The sequence below is a fragment of the Suncus etruscus genome, chromosome 1 (genome assembly GCF_024139225.1).
Source record: "Suncus etruscus isolate mSunEtr1 chromosome 1, mSunEtr1.pri.cur, whole genome shotgun sequence".
Lineage (NCBI taxonomy): Eukaryota > Metazoa > Chordata > Mammalia > Eulipotyphla > Soricidae > Suncus > Suncus etruscus.
This window is the reverse complement of record NC_064848.1, coordinates 88,260,471-88,280,336: the sequence shown is the minus strand read 5'-3', so window position 1 is coordinate 88,280,336 and position 19,866 is coordinate 88,260,471. Positions and strand designations below refer to the sequence as shown.

At 35.4% G+C, this 19,866-nt stretch overlaps 1 protein-coding gene and 1 non-coding gene across 2 annotated transcripts in view; one reads left to right on the top strand and one right to left on the bottom strand.

The window, feature by feature from the left end:
- The window catches only part of PPP1R9A (protein phosphatase 1 regulatory subunit 9A), a 316,932-nt gene that overhangs the window by 37,448 nt on the left and 259,618 nt on the right, over window positions 1-19,866 (bottom strand). Inside the window, 2 exon segments of the mRNA XM_049784454.1 lie at window positions 16,280-16,523; window positions 17,078-17,235. Coding sequence (XP_049640411.1) covers window positions 16,280-16,523; window positions 17,078-17,235 — 402 coding nt within the window.
- On the top strand, window positions 10,708-10,814 carry LOC126025694 (U6 spliceosomal RNA). Its single transcript, XR_007501505.1, has one exon. It is a non-coding gene; the product is annotated as a U6 spliceosomal RNA (small nuclear RNA).

Below are 19,866 nucleotides of genomic sequence, written 5' to 3'. Positions count from 1 at the left end.
GCTATAAATTTTCCTCTCAGTACTGCTTTTGCTGTGTCCCATAAGTTCTGAGAGTTTGTGTCTTTATTGTCATTTGTTTCCAGGAACCTTTTTATTTCCTCCTTGATTTCATCTCGGACCCACTGGTTATTGAGCATGAGGCTGTTTAACTTCCAGGTGTTAAAGTGTTTCTTCTGAGTCCCTTTGGAGTTCACAAATAATTTCAGAGCCTTGTGGTCAGCGAAGGTAGTCTGCAAAATTTCTATCCTCTTGATCTTATGGAGGTATGTTTTATGTGCCAGCATGTAGTCTATCCTGGAGAATGTCCCATGTACATTGGAGAAGAATGTGTATCCAGGTTTCTGGGGATGGAGTGTCCTATATATATCCACTAGGCCTCTTTCTTCCATTTCTCTCCTCAGGTCTAGTATATTCTTGTTGGGTTTCAGTCTGGTTGACCTGTCCAGTGTTGACAAAGCCGTGTTTAGGTCCCCCACAATTATTGTGTTGTTGTTGATATTATTTTTCAGATTTGTCAGCAGTTGTATTAAATATTTTGCTGGCCCCTCATTCGGTGCATATATGTTTAGGAGAGTGAATTCTTCCTGCTCTACGTACCCCTTGATTAATATAAAATGTCCGTCTTTGTCCCTTACAACCTTCCTGAGTATAAAGTTTGCATTATCTGATATTAGTATGGCCACTCCAGCTTTTTTATGGGTGTTGTTTGCTTGGATAACTTTTCTCCAGCCTTTTATTTTGAGTCTATGTTTGTTCTGACTATTCAGGTGCGTTTCTTGTAGGCAGCAGAAGGTTGGATTGAGTTTTTTGATCCATTTAGCCACTCTGTGTCTCTTAACTGGTGCATTTAGTCCATTGACGTTGAGAGAAAGAATTGTCCTGGGATTTAACGCCATCTTTATTTCAAAATTTGGTGTGTCTTTTGGGTAGTCTTGTCTTAGATTAGGTCTTTCAGTTTTTCTCTTAAGACTGGTTTTGTGTCTGTGAAGTTTCTGAGCTGTTTTTTGTCTGTGAAACCATGTATTCTTCCATCAAACCGGAAAGTGAGTTTTGCTGGGTATAGTATTCTGGGTGAAGCATTCATTTCATTCAGTCTTGTCACAATATCCCACCACTGCTTTCTGGCATTGAGCGTTTCTGGTGACAGGTCTGCTGTAAATCTCAGGGAAGCTTGCTTGAACATGATTTCCCCTTTTGATCTTGCTGTTTTCAGAATTCTGTCTCTATCTGTGGGATTTGTCATTGTGACTAGGATGTGTCTTGGGGTGGTTTTTCTGGGGTCTCTTTTGGTTGGTACTCTTCGGGCATGCAGGATTTGATCACATATATTCTTTAGCTCTGGAAGTTTCTCTTTAATGATGTTCTTGACCATTGATTCTTCCTGGAAATTTTCTTCCTGGGTCTCTGGGACTCCAATGATTCTTAAGTTGTTTCTGTTGATCTTATCATAGACTTCTATTTTCGTCTGTTCCCATTCTTTGACTAATTTTTCCATTGTCTGCTCATTTGCTTTAAGTTTTTTGTCCAATCTCTCCTGCTGTATGGAATTGTTATGTATCTCATCTTCCACAGCACCAAGTCTATTCTCAGCTTCTGATACCCTGTCCCAGAGCTTATCCATTTTGTCATTCACTTCGTTTACTGAGTTTTTCAGGCCTGTTAGTTGACATGTTATTTCAGTTTGGAGTTTTGTCATTTCTGCCTTCATATTTTCTTGGTTCTTATTAGTGTTCTGTTCAACTCGATCCATGGTTTCTTGGAGTCTGTTGAGCACCTTCCATATTGCTAGTCTAAAGTCCTTATCTGAGAGGTTGATTAGTTGTTCAGTCATTATCTGGTCCTCAGAATTGTCATCTTCATTCTCTATGTCTGATGCTGGCCTGCGCTGTTTCCCCATTGTCACATTTGTATTGTGGGTTTTTCTACGTGTTGTAGTGGTATTCATTGTCTATATGATGTAGGCAGCACACTTCTCTGGCTCCTCCCTTTCTGGATGGGCTGACTTGCCTCTAAGGGAGGGGAGTCCTCCGTGGATGAAGCCTCACACTGGGTCAAATCTTAGGCCCGAGCATGTAACAGAGAAGACAGTCCAGAGAGAAATGTTTGCTTCTGTGATATAGCGCCGTTCTTAGTGTGATTTTTCCTTCTTGTTGCAATGGAGTTCTTCCCTTAGAAAGAGTGCACGGCCGCGTAGCGAAGCGGAGCAAGAGTTTCACGCAAGAGGACAGTAGACAGACATAGACAGGTCACACTCACAGTCTTTCACAGCTGAGCCCCACTGGGCCGGTGTACTTTCGCGGATTTTCCCCGCCTGGTGTCACACACAGGGAGCCAGCTTTTGCAAAGGATAGCCGGTTTTTATGCTCTGAAGTCCCTCCCTGAAAATGGCGTCTGGGCGAGCGAGGTTTCTGGAGGCTCTTTTTGCCCCACTCGCAAGAGTTTCACGCAAGAGGACAGTAGACAGACATAGACAGGTCACACTCACAGTCTTTCACAGCTGAGCCCCACTGGGCCGGTGTACTTTCGCGGATTTTCCCCGCCTGGTGTCACACACAGGGAGCCAGCTTTTGCAAAGGTTAGCCGGTTTTTATGCTCTGAAGTCCCTCCCTGAAAATGGCGTCTGGGCGAGCGAGGTTTCTGGAGGCTCTTTTTGCCCCACTCGCAAGAGTTTCACGCAAGAGGACAGTAGACAGACATAGACAGGTCACACTCACAGTCTTTCACAGCTGAGCCCCACTGGGCCGGTGTACTTTCGCGGATTTTCCCCGCCTGGTGTCACACACAGGGAGCCAGCTTTTGCAAAGGATAGCCGGTTTTTTGAAGCAATGTTTTATAGTTTTCTTTGCATAGGTACTTCACTTCTTTAAATTGACTCCAAGATATTTGAATCTGTGATGCTATTGTGAATGGGATTATTTTTTAATACCTATTTCTTCTTATTATTTGTGTATAAGAAGACCATTGATTATTGTGTGTGTGTGTTTTTTTAAAACAATTTCAGAAGTGTTTGATCCACTTCTTTAAAGAATGTCATGGGTATCCTTAGAGGGACTGCATTAAATATGTATAATGCTTTGGGGGAGAATTTTCATATTAATGTTAATCCTCCCAATCCATAACAGGGTATATGTCTCCATTTCCTTGTGTTCTCTTCTATTTCTTGAAGCAATGTTTTATAGTTTTCTTTGCATAGGTCCTTCACTTCTTTAAATTGACTCCAAGATATTTGAATCTGTGATGCTATTGTGAATGGGATTATTTTTTAATACCTATTTCTTCTTATTATTTGTGTATAAGAAGACCATTGATTATTGTGTGTGTGTTTTTTTTTTTTTGTTGCTTTTTGTTTTTGTTGTTTTTGGGTCACATCCAGCAGCGCTCAGGGGTCACTCCTGGCTTTATGCTCAGAAATCGCTCCTGGCAGGCTCAAGGAACCATACGAGATCCCGGGACTTGAATCACTGTCCTCTGCATGCAAGACAAACGCCTTACCTCCATGCTATCTCTCCAGCCCCTTTTATGCTTAATTTTGTAGACTTCCCCCTTTGCTATATGAATCTATTGTTTCTTGGAGCTTTTTGGTAGTCTTTAGAATTTTCCAAGTATAGTATGTAATTTGCAAACAGTGAGAGCTTGACTTGAGAATAATATTTGCCATGGGATTGTGGTAAATGGTATTGACTATATTGAGAAAAGTTCCTTCCATTCCCATATTGTTGAGAATTTTGATCATGAATGGATTTTAGACCTTATCAAATGTTTTTTTTTTTCGCATCTATTGATATGATCATGTGGTTTTTAGTTTTCCTTTTGTTGAGATGGTGTATTACATTGATTGATTTGCATATATTGGACCATCCTTGCATTCCTGGGATGAATCCTATTTAGTCATGGTGTATGACTTTCTTGACAAGGTATAGGATCCTACTTGCTAGTATTTTGTTGAGTATCTTTGTATCTGTGTTCATCAGGGATATTGGTCTGTAGTCCTCTTTTTTGGTGGCATCTCTGTCTGCTTTTGGTATCAGGATAATGATAGCTTCAGAAAAACTATTTGGCAGTGTTTATGTTTCTTAAATTTTCTGGAAAAGCCTGAAAAGTATAGGCAGTATGTCCTCTTGAAAGGTTTAAAAAAATTTGTTCGTGAATCCATCTGAAATTGGGTTTTGTATTTGGGAAGACTTTTGATTACTATTATAATTTCCTCAATAGTGATAGGTCTTTAGATATATGATAGATTATTGTGCTTCAATCTTGAAAGGTTATAAGAGTCCAAGAATTTATCCATTTTTTCCATGTTCTCATGTTTTGTGACAGTTTCTTAAAGTAATCTCTGATTATCCTTTGATTTTCTGAAGTGTCTATGGTAATCTATTCCCTTTTTCTCTTCCTTTATGAGTTTTGCTAGTGGCTTATCGCTCTTGTTTATTTTTTCAAAGGACCAACTCTTGCTCTCATTGATCTTTGAATTGTTTTTGTATTTTTCATTTATTGATTTCTGTTCTAAACTTTATTATTTCCTTCCATCTTCCTATTTTTGGTTCATTTTGTTCATCACGTTCTAATTTTATAAGCTATATAATTAAGTTATTCCTCTTAGTACCACTTTAGCTATGTCTAATCATTTTTGTCTTATTTCTCATTTTTTTTGAGAAATCTTTTGATTTCCTCTTTGATTTAGTCTCTTACCCACTGGTCAGTAGTGAGCTGTTTAATTTCCAGGTGTTTCTGTGTCTGCTTTTTATTCACTTGTTTTTAAAAATTAATTATTTACCTAGGTTTTTGGACCACATCTGTCAGTGCTCCACATTTACTCTTGGCTCTGCACTCAGAAATCGGCCCAGGCAGGCTCAGGAGACCATATGGGATGCCGGGAATCAAACCGGGTCCATCCCTATCTCTGGGGTTTGTCATTATGACTACAATGTGTCTTGTGTGCTTTTCTTTGAATCTCTTTTGCCTGGTACTCTTTGGGCACATAGGATTTGGTTGCATGCACTCTTTAGCTCCTGAAGTTTCTCTCCAATGATGTCCTTGATTGTTGATTCTTCATGGGGGTTTTCTTCCAGTGTCCAATAATTCTTATGTTGTTTCTGTTGAGTTAATCAAAGACTTCAATTTTAGTATGTTCACATTCTTTATGACTATTCCCATAGTCTGTGTTTGCTTCTATTGTATGTTTGCTTCTATTGTTTGTTTCTATTGTATGGAGTTGTTGTTATACCTATCATCTTCCAGCTCACTGATTCTGTCTTCAGCCACTGTTACTCTGTTTAATAGGCTTTTCAATGAGGTTTTCATTTTGTCTACCAAGTTTTTCGGCCCTGTTATTTCAGTTTGAACTTTTCTTATTTCTACTCTCAGATCCTCTTGATTCTTATTTGAGGCATGTTCAGTTTGAATTCGATGAACATTCTCCATATTTCTCCTCTAAAATCCTTATTTGAGACATATATATATATATATATATATATTAGATCTCTCTATCTGCTGTTACCCTGCTGGCAAGGCCATCCATTGAGGTTTTCAGTTGAGCTACTGTGTTTTTCAGATCTGTTATTTCAGTTTGGAGTTTTCTTATTTCTTTCTTTGTGTTCTGTTCAGATCGATCTATGCTTTCTTTGAGTTCTGCAAACATCTTCCTTGTTTCTATTCTAAGTTCCTTAGCCGAGAGGTTAATCAGATGGTTGGAATTTTTTAGGTCATCCAAGCTATCGTCTTCATTCTCTGTGCATGGTGTTTGCCTGTGAGGTTTCCCCATTGTCAAGCTTGTAGTGTGATTTTTTTGCTGCGTGTTGTGGTGATGTTCATTGGTTAAAAAGAGTGCACGGCCTTGAAGCAAAGCAGAGCTGACGTGCTCTTCTGGAGCCTCTGGGAGAGCTATCTTTCTGGGTCCTTTTCGGCCCATTCCCAAGAGGTTCAGGATACAGGACAGTGGAAAAACACCCACAGGCAACACTTATAATTTCTCATAGTCAGGAAGCAAGTTTGAAAGTTTTAAAGGAAGATAAGAGTCATTGACTTTCACTTGGTCATAGTACCTAACCATGTACTATTCTAGTAATTGAGAATTTATAAAGTTGGTACTTTATAAAAACAAGTTAACTGCCTTTTCTCTTATATCCAGAAATAGGATATATAGTAAAATGAAAAATGGGAAAATTCAAATAATTGAACTTTGGACAAAATAAAAACCCTTACTCTTAGACTTGCTTATTACTACCAAAAGTTTAACACCAAAATTGACTCAGAAGCAAGTCAGGTAGATAGACATTGGGAAAAAGGATGCAATTTGCTCACATACCTGCAATATTGTGAATGATGTGCAAAAGAACAATTTACAACCACACAATACTTCTGCAATCAAGAGTTGAACCAATTGCTGACATTAGTGAATGACAAAGAAATTAGAAGTGAAAGTGAGAGAGAACAATCCAGACAAGCACTAGTCACTTCTTTGGTTAGAAGATTTCCTGTGAGTGGATCCTCTCCATGACTATAATGCTATTTTCCTTCTCAAATAGCAAATTATGTCTGATAAACTCAAACACTGGACCACAAACTATTGAACTATATCTCCAAAACACTTCTTTCAGATGTTTTATCTTCTTATGGATTAATTAAGGTTTATGTATATTTTTAAGAGATAATAGAGAGCTTTCCAAAAGCATATTTCTAAAAAATGCTTCTATAATTTATAATTTCAGTTAATGAATGAGCATTCTTGAGGGCATAAATACTTCACTAAGCTGGCAATCTCTTTAGATAAATTAACAGGTTTGGCATATTCTCTTTCATGTTTCTACTATATTGTGACTCAGGAAGTACTTATTTGTCGTCCAAAATTTCTTGTAGAAGAGCCATGCTAAGGAACAGTAAGTTGAAAATAATTAAGAAATGAACATGGCCAGAAAAGAAAATCAAGAGAAAATAAAAGCAATATTCTGATTTTATTTAAGAATTACAAAATAGAGTTAGCTTCTATGATCAATTGATTTCCATCTGCACAATGTTTTTTTTTTGTAGAAAAATTGTGTTTTTTAAGCTGATATAGATAAATTAGTACAAACTTAAAAAAATGGAACTAACATACGATGATCAGTCAATGTATAAGTGTGAATCAAAACATTGCTAATATTGGTTAAAGGAATTCTTGAAATGTTTGGGCAATGTGGGTGTTTAAAGTGATAATTAAGGGATTAGGCAACTTGCCTGGCATGTAGATGACCCCAGTTATATCCCCAACACCTCATGTTATTGCACCACCAGGAGTGACATGACACAGGAGGTGTAATCTCTTAGCACTGCTTGGTAAAGGCCCAATGTTCTCCATCTCTAAATAAAGAAAAATTTTGGCAATTTGATGGGTACTTAATGTATAATAATCATTTTCTGATAGTGTAGTTGTTTAGTTTTTTCAAAGTTTATAAGTAATTTGCAGTTTCAATTTAATATATTGTCTAGTCCCATTACCTATTTTTGAATTTAAAACAATCTATATTAGATATAAACTTATCAATTAACACTCTTCTGAGGTATATTTTTTAGATTTAAGTTATCTATATTATATACTTATTATAAATTATTTATTAAATTAGATAACTGAGATACACAATTACAAAGTTTAATCATAAAATATTCCAACAAACACCCCTTCAGTCTACTGTGGTATTTTTAAATAAATTTTATTGATATACTATTAACTAACAGTATTGTGTGATTTAGAGAGTATGGCTTTACATCTATATATTATAAATTCATCACCCACTAATTAACCAAAATTCTAGTGTTATTAGCCTTCCAAATCAACTCTCTTTTTTCTCTTCAGGGTGGGGGTGGGGTAAATTGGGGTAGTTCCAGCAGTGCTCAGGGATCCATGCTCAGGAATTCAGGAGTATTGACACCAATACACAGGACTACACAGTTAGCCAAACCTGGGGCATCTCACTTACAAGGCATGAGTTTCAGCCATTTCATCTCTCTCTCCAGACCCTGATCCCCCCTTTTTCATGCTTAATTGACTACTAAATTTAAATGTCAGATGAAGACTTGCTAGCTAATAAGTTAGGATGTATTTTTAACTTTATTAAATTAAAAGAGTTTTTTCCTAAAGAGGTTATACCAATTTAAAATGCCCATAGCAGCTATTTGGTTATTTCGTTGACTCCTGTACAGTGTTTTATTTAATCACAGATTTTAAATTTTGTAATCTAATAGATACAGAATGGTATTATTTTTGGTGTATTTTCTACTTTTCTGAGTACTAATATGGTTGAGAACAACTTCCTAATGGGTTAGAAGTAATACTAGAATTTTGGTAGGGTGTTGTGGGCACTTTGGTAGCAGTTAATTGCAGCGACTATACATGAACATCATAAACATTATTGTAAAAAGCACTATTGTAAAAAAAGAAAAGAAAAAAAATCACATATAAGGGCGTCATACACAGTGAAAAAAAAGACTTTCAATAAATATTACGATTATTTGGTTTTTCTTTCATTTAGGACATTATGATTTTCCTCCTATGTTGTTTTTTCGTAGTGATTTATAGGTGCTGCAATGTTTTATAGGAGCTACATCTGATACTGACATGAATTCTCTATTAGGTAATGGGCAGTAGATATCTCCTCTAAATTTATGGGTTTTTAAATTAAAAAAGGTATTTTTAATAGTTAAGTTACTCACTTTACTCTCACTTAACTTACGTACTTTACTCTCACTTAACTTACGTAATCTATTCCTTTATGATTTATATTTTTCATGTCTTTCATGTCTTTTCATGTCTTTCGTTTACCTGAAGTCAGAAAAGTTTTACTGCTAAGTAATTTTTTTAAAGTGATATGGTTTAGTACATTCCAATTAAGTCTTGAATCTACTTAAATGGATATTTTGAAATTTATGAAATGGGAAAGTGTTTACATTTTTTAAACTATATAACAGTTTCCCCAGAACAAGTCTTTACAATTTAATTTGCTTTCAACTGTTTGTAAAAGAATATATCTATATATATATGTATATATATATGTATATATATATATATACACACACATATATAAAACTTGCTTCTAAGGTAGCTATTTTGTTTATACCTAGTGTCTTTGTATATCATTATATTACATCATTACATATACACTCCCCATCTTGACATTGTGGTTTGCACAATAATAATGAATATCATATCAGAGCCAGAGAGATAGCATGGAGGCAGGGCATTTGCCTTGCATGCAGTAGGATGGTGGTTCGAATCCAGGCATCCCATATGGTCCCCGAGCCCACCAGGGGCGATTTCTGAGCATAGAGCCAAGAGTGACCTTCCCCAAAACAAACAAAAAAAAAAACCTTTATCCCCTTCTAGCATTCAGTTTTTCTCCAGAGTGATCAGTTCCAACTATCATTGATATAATGAACATTTATTTACCATAATTGCACTCACTGCTCTTTGTAGCAAACTTCCTACCATAGACTGGTCCTCTAGAGCATCATTTTTATTGTTTCTGCATATTTTTACTATACTATCTTTTATTTTTCTTATATCCCACAAATGAGTGAGATTATCCTTTCATCTCCCTATCCCTCTGACTAATTTCACTCAGCATAATATTCTCCATATCCATACATGTATAGCAAATTTTATGGCCTTATATTTCCTAATAGCTGCATAGTATTTCATTGTGTAGATGTATCACAGTTTCTTTAGTCATTCACCTGTTCTTTGGCACTTGTGTTGTTTCCAGTTTATGACTATTATAAATGGAGCTATGATGACCAAAGACTTGCAGAGAGTTTGTCCATACACTGGTTTTTGGTTCCTAGATATATACGTGGGAGTGATATTGCTGGAGAGATAAGCTCAATTTCTAGGTTTTTTTTTGAGGAATGTTCATATTGTTTTTCAAAATGGATGGACCACTCTACATTCCCATCAGCAGTGAATGAGAGTCCTTTATATACCATATCTACATGAGCACTGGTTATTTTTGTTCTTTGTGATGTGTGCAGTTTCTGTTGTGTGAGATCATATCTTATTGTTATTTTGATTTGCATCTCCCTGATGACTAGTGGTGAGGAATATTTTTTCATGTTCCTTTTGGCCATCTGTATTGCTTGAGGAAATGCCTGTTCATTTCTTGCCAAGTGCTATCAGTATCTTATATATTTTTTCATTATATTGTTCTATATTTTTTCTTGTTAAGTTCTATTCAGTACCTTATACATCTTTTCTTTTTCTTTTTTTTGGTTTTTGGGCCACACCCGGTAACGCTCAGAAGTTGCTCCTGGCTTGGGGGACCATATGGGACACCGGGGGATGGAACTGCGGTCCTTCCAAGGCTAGCGCAGGCAAGGCAGGCACCTTATCTCTAGCACCACCGCCTGGCCCCAAGTACCTTATACATCTTAAATACTGACACCTTATCTGATGAGTACATGGTGAATAGTTTTCTCCAATTCTTCAGTTTTATAGAAAATTCTTATAGGGATTGCATTAAATATTTACAATGTTTTGGAAAGCATTACCATTTTAATGATATTAATTCTGGCAATCCATGAGCAAAGTATATGTCTCCATTTCCTGATGTCCCCTTTTAATTCTTGAAACAATGTTTTGTAGTTTTCTTTGTATAGGTCATTCTCTTCTTTAACTCCAATATACTTGATCTTCTGAGGCAAATTTGAATAGAGATATATATTTATTAAGATGACTTTCCAGTGCTCACTTCGGCAGCACATATACTAATATTGGAATGATACAGAGAAGATTAGCATGGCCCCTGCGCAAGGATGACATGCAAATTCGTGAAGCATTCCATATTAAAAAAAAAGATGACTTTCCATTTTTCCTAGTTCCTTGTTTTTAGAGGCACTTGACCCAATGGTTTTTCAGTAGTGAGCTATTTAATTTCTAGTTAACATATCTGTTTGTAATTCACTCCTATCTTCAGTGCATCATGATCTGTATAAATAGTTCTATTTATAAATAGTTAATACTGTATTAATAGTTCTATTCTCTTGATATTATGGAGGTATATTTTATAACCCAGAATGTGATCTACCTGGGAGGATATTCCATGTGAATTGAAGAAGAATGTGTATTCAGATTTCTGGGGTTGAAAGACTATATACAGCTCTCCCACTCCTTCCCTCTTTCCCTCCCTTAAAATAAAAGTCTATACACATTCACTCTCTTCCATTTCTTCCTTCAAAGCCAGTATAATGTTGTTAACTTTTAGCTTGGTTAATCTATCAGGGCAGTGAAGTCTCCCACTATTATTGTGTTGCTATTGATGTCTTTCAGTCTATTAGCAGTTGTTTTAAGTATATTACTGGCTCCTCATAGGGTGCAGTTATGTTTAGGAACGTGGTATCTTCCAGATTTACATTCCCTTTCAAGAAATGCCCATCTCTGTCTTTTTATCCTTTTTATACTAAAGTCTGTGCCATCTGATATTAGTATGGCAACTCTAGCCATTTTAATTGAGTTATTTTCTTGAAGGATTGTCTTCCAACCATTGTCTTTGAGCTGTGTTTGCTCCAACTATTCATATATATTCTTATTGACATCAATATGCTGATTTAATTTTCTGATCCATTTTGCCACTCTGTCTTTTAATTGGTGAATTTGGTCCATTGACATTGAATTTAGCACTGATATTATTGTCATGGGCTTTTGTGTCAACTTTTTTCAGGAGTTTGGTGTGTTTGTTCTGTCTTGCCTTAAATTAGACCCTTCAGTTCTTTTAAGGTTGATTTCGATTCTGTAATGTTTCTGAGCTGTTGTTTATCTATGAAGTTTTCTATCTTTTTTTCATACCTTATTAAAAGTTTGGTTGTGTAGAGTATTTTTCCTGAGGGATTAATTTCATAGAGTTATTTTCAGTATCCCACACCTGCCTTCAGGCCTTGAGGGCTGCTTGTGACAAAATCTTGTATAAATCTTAAGGATGCTTCTTCGTATGCATTTTCTCTTTTTTGATCTTGTTACTTCAGCATTCCACCACTATCTGTGATTTTCATTATTGCAACTATGTTCTGACTTTTATTTGGATTTCTTTTAACTGGGGTTCTTTGGGCATCCAGGATGTGGTTGTATGCATGCTTCAGCTCTGGGAACTTCTCAGCAATAATGTCTTTGACTTTTGATCCCTCATGGGAGTTTTATTCCTGAGTCTCTGGGACTCCAATAATTCTTATATTGTTTCTATTAAATTGATCAAGAGTTCTATTGTCTATTCTATTGTCTATTATTTTGAAGGTTTATTTTCATCTTCTGTTCCATTTATTTTAAGGTTCTTTTCTAACCACTTCAGTTATAAGAAGATATTATGCAGCTCATCTTTCAGCTCCTTGATTCTGTCCTCAGCTGTTACTCTGCTGGTGAGACATTCCGATGAGTTTTTCATTTAGCCTATACCAGTTTTTTCAGTTGTTATTTTTGTTTAAACTTTTCTCATTTCTATTCTCATATCCTCTTGAGTCTTAATGGTTGTTTGTCTGGTTCATTCCCATGGTTTCTTTGAGTTCTTTGAATATCCTCTATATTTCTTCTCTACTTACTCTCTTACTAGAGAGGCTATATAGGTGGCTGGGACTAGTTGAGTCTTCAGAACTACCATGTTCATTCACTAAGCCTGGTGAGGTTTTGCATTGTTTGCCCACTGTGAATTTTGAAGTATGGTGGTGTTTTTTATGTGTTGTGCTGGGGCTCATTAATTATAGGAAATGCTCTGCCTCTTCTGCATTTTGGCCAGGCTTTCATTTGAATTTGTGACAAGTTCTCCTCATGCTGGTTCTGTTCTGCCTCTTACACATTGCACGGAGTAGGCTTCCCTTTTACCTCTTGGAGAGCTCTCTCAGGGTGCTGGTCCCACTTTGTCTTCAAAGGTCCTGTCTTGTCTGTACCATGGACCTTATAGTTCGTCAATCATGGTTCAATTCCCAGCAGACCAATTGGTCTCCAGCAATGCCACAAGTGATCCCTAAGCAGAGTTAGGAGTAAGACCTAAGCACTCCAGACTGGTCACTTAAAAATAGGTAATATGTTGGGGCTAGAGAAATAGCAAAGTGATAGGGCATTTGTCTTGCACACAGCTGATTCAGGACAGACTGTGGTTCCCCATATGGTATAGTGGCACCCATATGGTACCCTGAGCTTACCAGAAGCGATTTCTAAGTGCAGAACCAGAGGTAGTCCCTGAGTGTGCTGCCGGGTGTGACCCCAAAACCAAAAAAAAAATAGATAAGATGTGAGTTATTCAATTTATTACTGACACACAGCCTGGAACCTCTGGCTAAGGACTGTTTTGGTGTATCTTTAGTCTATTCCCTCTTGAATTTTTAAATTATTTCTACAGACTCTAATTTAAATTATTTAAATTATTTCTGCAAACTCTTAGAGATTTGTAGCCTGGTTTGTTCAGCCTTTATAACTGACCTCCAAAACTCAAGACTTATCTCCCACTGCACATTTTAGAGGTCAGCAATTGTTCCCATCTCTTTATTTTATTCTTGAGAATTTTGTTTAGAGTTTGCCTCAGAAGACTGTGTGATGCTCTTTGAGTTCATATTCTACTACCTGAATTTTAGGAAAGATATACATGAAGACCTGCCTTCAGTACCCAAAGGAAAGCCAAGACAGATTATTGATCTTATGACAAAAGAGGGTAAGCAGCCTACAGACTCCTTAGTGAACAGATTCCATAGGTCAGGGGCACCAAGCACAGATCCAGGAGCTGTAGTTCTGCTGAACTCCACTACCAGTCTCTTATGCAGTCTGGTCTAACAGCAACTTTTCTTTTCTTTTTTGAATTTAGTTTTTTATTGAACGATTTAAAGATAGTGTTTTATTTATTTTTTTTGTTTGGGCCACACCCAGCAGTGCTCAGGGATTACTCCTGGCTCTGAGCTCAGAAATCACTCTTGGCAGGTTCAGTAATCATATGGGATGCTGAGGTTCAAATTTGGGTTGACTGAATGCAAGGCAAACACCCTACCTTCTGTGCTATTGCTCTAGCCTGAAGAGAGTATTTATTCAAAAAAATATACTTAGAAATACATGAAGTTAGACAAAAAGAGGAATAACTTATCAATAAAGAACATGGGGTTTTAAGAGTGGAAAAAACAAATAAGCAAATACACATGTTTGAAGCAGTACATGGTTTTGAGAGGGAAAAGCCTGATGAACTTCTTTATTTTTCTGTAAAATCTTTCTGTAAACTCAAAAATGATGATAGTTGATGCTCATATTTTAGTCTTAATTTTTGTTTAATATTTTTCCAGGTGACTATCTGACCTTTGATTTCTGGAAACTAATTGATCATATTTGAAATAACCAAACTTATTTTAAAAATTCTATTTAATCTGATTTTAGGGGTATTTATGTGTTCAGAAGCAGTGTGTAGGTGGTTATATGTAGTGCTATGGGTTTGAGCTTGGTTTGAACCACAATTGCATGCAAGGCAAGCATCTTAATCTCTGTATTATTTCTCAGGCCCTCTATTCTAGTTCTTACAAGTTTACTGAAAATATCTGAGGAAATTAACCAAATACTTTAAATGTCTATTATCAGTGTAATTACCTTTCTTTTGTTGATGTTTGAAAGTATAAGATTTTTCTAATGTTCTGCCATTTTTGTATCATGAGAATCTTTTCTATTTATTTATGAAATGTAAGAAATTTGATTCAATTTACTAGGAACATATTTAAGATGAATCTACATATAAAATAATTTACTCTTTAATTTACTCTCTACTAATTTTAAAATATTCACCCTAGCTACCTAAATTTAAATGAGAAATACCTAATCTAAAAATAAAAGATTATTTTTAAATAAGTTCGGAAGAATTACAGTATCAGCTGTTTTGTTGCCATTCTAAATAGAAGCTACAAAAATACATTACATATCTGTCCAAATATCTTCTAGAAAAAAATGTATTTAATCTAGACAGGTAATCTTTTAGTTCTTAATAGACTTCAAACCTACTATGACAGAACTTGTATGTCATATTTAAAAATAGAGATAGCATGGAGGTAGAGCATTTGCCTTACATGCAGAAGGATGATGATGCAGCAGGTTCGAATCCCGGCATCCCATATGGTCCCTCGAGCCTGCCAGGAGCTATATCTGAGCAAAGAGCCAGGAGTAACCCCTGAGCACTGCTGGGTGTGACCCAAAAAATAAAAATAAATAACAAATAAATAAAAATAATTAATGCCTTTTCGATAATATCTCGAATACATTTTGCTACAGTTGCACTTTATAATTTTCTTTTCTTCGGTTTTTGGACCACACCTGATGATGCTCAGGGGTTACTCCTGGCTCCTCACTAAGAAATCGCTCCTGGCAGGCTTGGGGGACCATATAGGATGCCGGGATTAAACCCAGGCCCTTCCTGGGTCAGTTGTGTGCAAGGCAAATGCTATACTGCTGATCCACCGCTCCAGCCCCTCTTTATAATTAATCCATTCTTCCAAGGGGCATTCACTTCTACCTGTAATAATGCTTATACTTTTATTATTTTTATCAGAAGAATCATTTCTAATAGACTTTTATTCCAATAAAAATTCATTAAACTCAGCATTTAACTTCTTAAGGATAAAATACTTTTATTTTTATTATTCCTTCTAACAATTTGAATATCACTTTATTTAATTTTAGAGTTTTTTTGGGAGGCACACCTGGTTGTGTTCAGGGTTTATTTACTCAGCTTCTGTATTTAGGGATTATTCCTGGTGGGGCTAGAGGATGATATGTGGTGCTGGAGATTCACCCATGTTGACTGCATACAAGGCAAGTATCTTACCTATTGTTCTATCTCCATGTGACTTATGTGTTTATTTTAAAATTAAATCAATCAATCTTTATGCATTAAGTTTATGATGGCTTCTCTATAACATTCTTTTGCAATATAAATGTTTATAGTGAATTTTCGTTTAAATAAAGAACTAATAAAGAGGTCAAAACCTATCTAGCTTCCACTTTCATATACATATGAAATGTATTTATATGCATATTTTTCTACATGACTGTTAGTATTTATTGAAAATCTGGACTTCACTGTGTACAAAAAGATGTGTACACAAATCTTCTTCTATAAGGAATCCTGAAAAATTTCTTCAATAATACATGTAGAAAGTTAAAAAAATAAAAACAATAAGTAAGATTTAAAATTTCAGGAGATATTCTTTTGTCCCATAACAGAATAGGAAACCAATATTAGAGAAATAGTGGTGTTAGGGGAGTTAGAAAAAAGCAAAAGCATAAAGTTCACAAATTTACAAATACCTTTTTCTGGTAATATCTTCTTGGTGGTTAGTACATGGTGGCAAGGAGTTTCTTCCATGTCTTGATCAGATTTTGAAGGAGAAGAGAGTGAAGTGTCTCCCCAAGTAGAGGAGGATGGTTCCCTTTCTGAATGTAGTGATTCTTCTGGAAATTCATCCATGTGATCAGATGATAAAGGCAGACTGCTAGCCACTGGAGTGAGGGATGGATCACCAGAATATGATTCTGGAGAAGTTTTCAAACCCTTGGGTAGAAGTAATTTGGTAATATGCATGTAGTTATAAAAACTGTTTGAAGACTGTTAGTATAAAAGATTATAAAGGAGGTTATACAACTATACATTGTTTCCAAGTATACTTACTGACATATATTTTTAGTGAATGCCCCCGAAAACCAAAAAGTTGTTTCTGGTTTATAGAAGAGACTGTACAGTTCACAGAAACTCACCATGTTACCATTATAGCTAATGTAGATACCTAAGACATACAGAAACAATTACTTGTGCATTCATTATTTTCTACTAGGTAAGGCAGACTGCTGAATAACAAAAGCACCATCATAAAGTATGACAAAGTGACTAACTTCTTGATTAGTTGATTGAGTAAAGAAAAAAATCTTTAATTATAATAATATTATGTCTTGTCAAGAAAGAATTCAGGAGAGCAGGAACAAAATTATTTCAGTTATTTCCAACTAGGACCTAGAATGTGAATGCAGGAAAATCATGATCTTCAATAAGCTGTAGGAACAATTATAATGCTCAACACTGTAGGTCAAAATATGGTCAATGGTGTTCACCTTTCGTTCCAGACTGTCTTCCCCATCTGTTGAACTGACACTATCATAGAGTCTTGTCCTTGAAGGTCTCTGACGTCTGTTTTTAATGGAGAGCTGGGCTCTGGTTTTCAATGCCTTTGAATCTAGGCGCTCAGTCTCTGGGATTGCTTCATTCAAATCTAAGAAAAAGAATATTAAAAAAAATTATTTGTAGAGGCCTTTAGGGAACACTTGCAAAGAGATCACAGGCATTAAACATAAAACCAGTGCAACAGGACAGCATTTGCTTTGCATGTGGCAGACCTGAATTTGTTCCTTGGCACCAAGCCCACCAGAAGTGATCTCTAAGAACATTCAGGAGTAAATATAGGTGTGGCATCAAAACAATCCAAAATAAAAGAAAGCCAAAGTTCTCAGGAGCATCATGCATGTATATTCATGTCGGATAATCATAATAGCAGTCTGAGATCAGATAGGTGATCAAAAAACAAACAAACGAAACAATATGAGATTTAGATGTAGCATACAAACATCCTAAGGGGAGAAACCAATTCCTAAAGGCAGATATGACAACAAAAAAATATTCACCATCATGCTATTAAAAGCACCAATTTATATTCATTTATACTATAGTGTACTTTATAAAACAAGAATGTATATCAAAGTTGGAGATTTTACTCCAAAAAAAAAAAGACAAAAACTTATAAAAGTCAAATTTCTAGATCAAAAGCAAGGTAACATAACACCATCATTTTTCCTTTTATTGATTAAAAATATTATTTTTGCCCATACCCAGCAGTGCTCAGAGTTTACTTTTGTATCACTATTAGGAATCATTTCTAGTGGGATTCAGCAGAGCATAAGAGATATTCCTGGTTCAAACCCAGGTCAGATACATGCAAGGCTAACACCCTCCCACTCCCTCAGCATAAAGTTTCTAGAGCAAAATTTGTTAATAGCATGTAAGGCTTATATATTTATTTCAATACATTTTTCCTACTCAAAATAGAATTTCTTAAAATCTGAATTCTCTAAAGCTGGTCAGTGAAGAATTTACTTAGTAGCAAATTTAAACTAACTGCAGAAATAGACCAAGGTCATTTTAGTCAAAAACCAGTGCATTAGGGCCAGAGTGATAGTATAAGAGATAGGATGTTTGCCTTGTATGTAATAGCTGGAGATTTCAATCCCCAGCACCTCATGCATCCCCTATCCTGTAAGAGTAATAATCCCTGCCAGTTATAACCCCAAAACCAACCAATCATAAACATTACATTAAATAATCACAGTTAGTAGACTATTATGGTTGGAGTAATTTCCCAATAGTAATTTCCCTTCATTAATGAACTTTCAAGTTTATATTCCAACTTATTTATGTGACTCCAATAATCTCATTTTTTTCAGGATCACCATCTCTTCCTGCCAAAGAAACTGACTTTCCAGAGGAAACTTTCTTTAAATAGAAGATTCTAAGAAAAAAAAATCTTAAAATAAAATGAAATACATAGAAATGAACTAGTAAAGGCTAAGAGATTCATGTCCTCTTCCATCTTCCTCTTTGTTTTAAACTTTATTTATTGATTGGTTCTTGGGCCACACCAGGGTGCTCAGGGGTCACTCCTGGCTCTGCACTCAGAAATCATCCCCAGCAGGCTGGGAGACCAATGGGATGCTGGGAATCAAACTGGTCCCTCCCAGGTTGGCCACATACAAGGCAAATGCCCTACCACTGTGCTATTTCTCAGGCCTCAACCATCTTCCTCAACACTTTAAACTTCTACACAAAGTCCAAATTGGAACTTAACAGCTGCTATTTGGCAAGAGAAGACTAAAGGTTAAGATGAATATATTTAGACATTGGCAAAGAAAAGGCATTTTCTAGTTGAATAGATTTAGAATGATACTATTACCTATATTTGCACATACTTTAGAATGAATGTGATTTGATCATTACTCTATCTTTTGAGGATGTCAGTTATTAAATGAGGTTATAAGGGTCAAGAAATTAATATTTTTGTGCTTCTTAATTTATTTAAAAAGAAACAAAAAGCAAAATAACAAACAAAATAACTACATTGAATATGCACAGATAATAGAATGAAGCAATTTCTTTCAATAGTATTACCACATAAAATTCCTTTTTACATAATTATTATATAGTGTTCCAAATATACTGTATTTTAAAACCAAAACAATGAAACATGTCAGGTTGAAATTCTATGATCTATGAAATTTAGTACTTCAATGTGACAAATAAAATCAAACATTTTCTTATAGATTCAATAATTAAAATGACAATACTTTTAGAAGGTTTTGAGTTTTCAGTTCTCATATTTGAAGGAAACTAATATTGGAAAAATCAGACCTATTCAAGTATATATATAAGACAACTAATATTGTCTAGTGTCTTTGATTTTTTTATGTCAAAGGAGAAAAATATAATGTCCTTTGTTGTATTTTATAACAGTATCTAAATATGCAGTTTCTTATCGAGTACATTAGTTGTGATAATTGTAAAAGAGTTATTCTTATGATTTTATATATGAAATATGAAAACATCACAAATATGAAAGCATTAGATATACTGACTTACATACAGGCTTTATAGTTTATCTATTTTGTAATTGTATTGCAAGATCTCCTAACAATATCACCATGATCTTATGTGTTGCTCAAGAGACAGGTAAACCAGTACATTTATTCTCTTGCCTAAAACTCACAGATCTAACTTGTAACTATCCACTAACTACTTACTGAGTTTCTGTGTTTATTTCAGTTTCTCAACTCTAATTTTGCTAGTGTTGTATAGA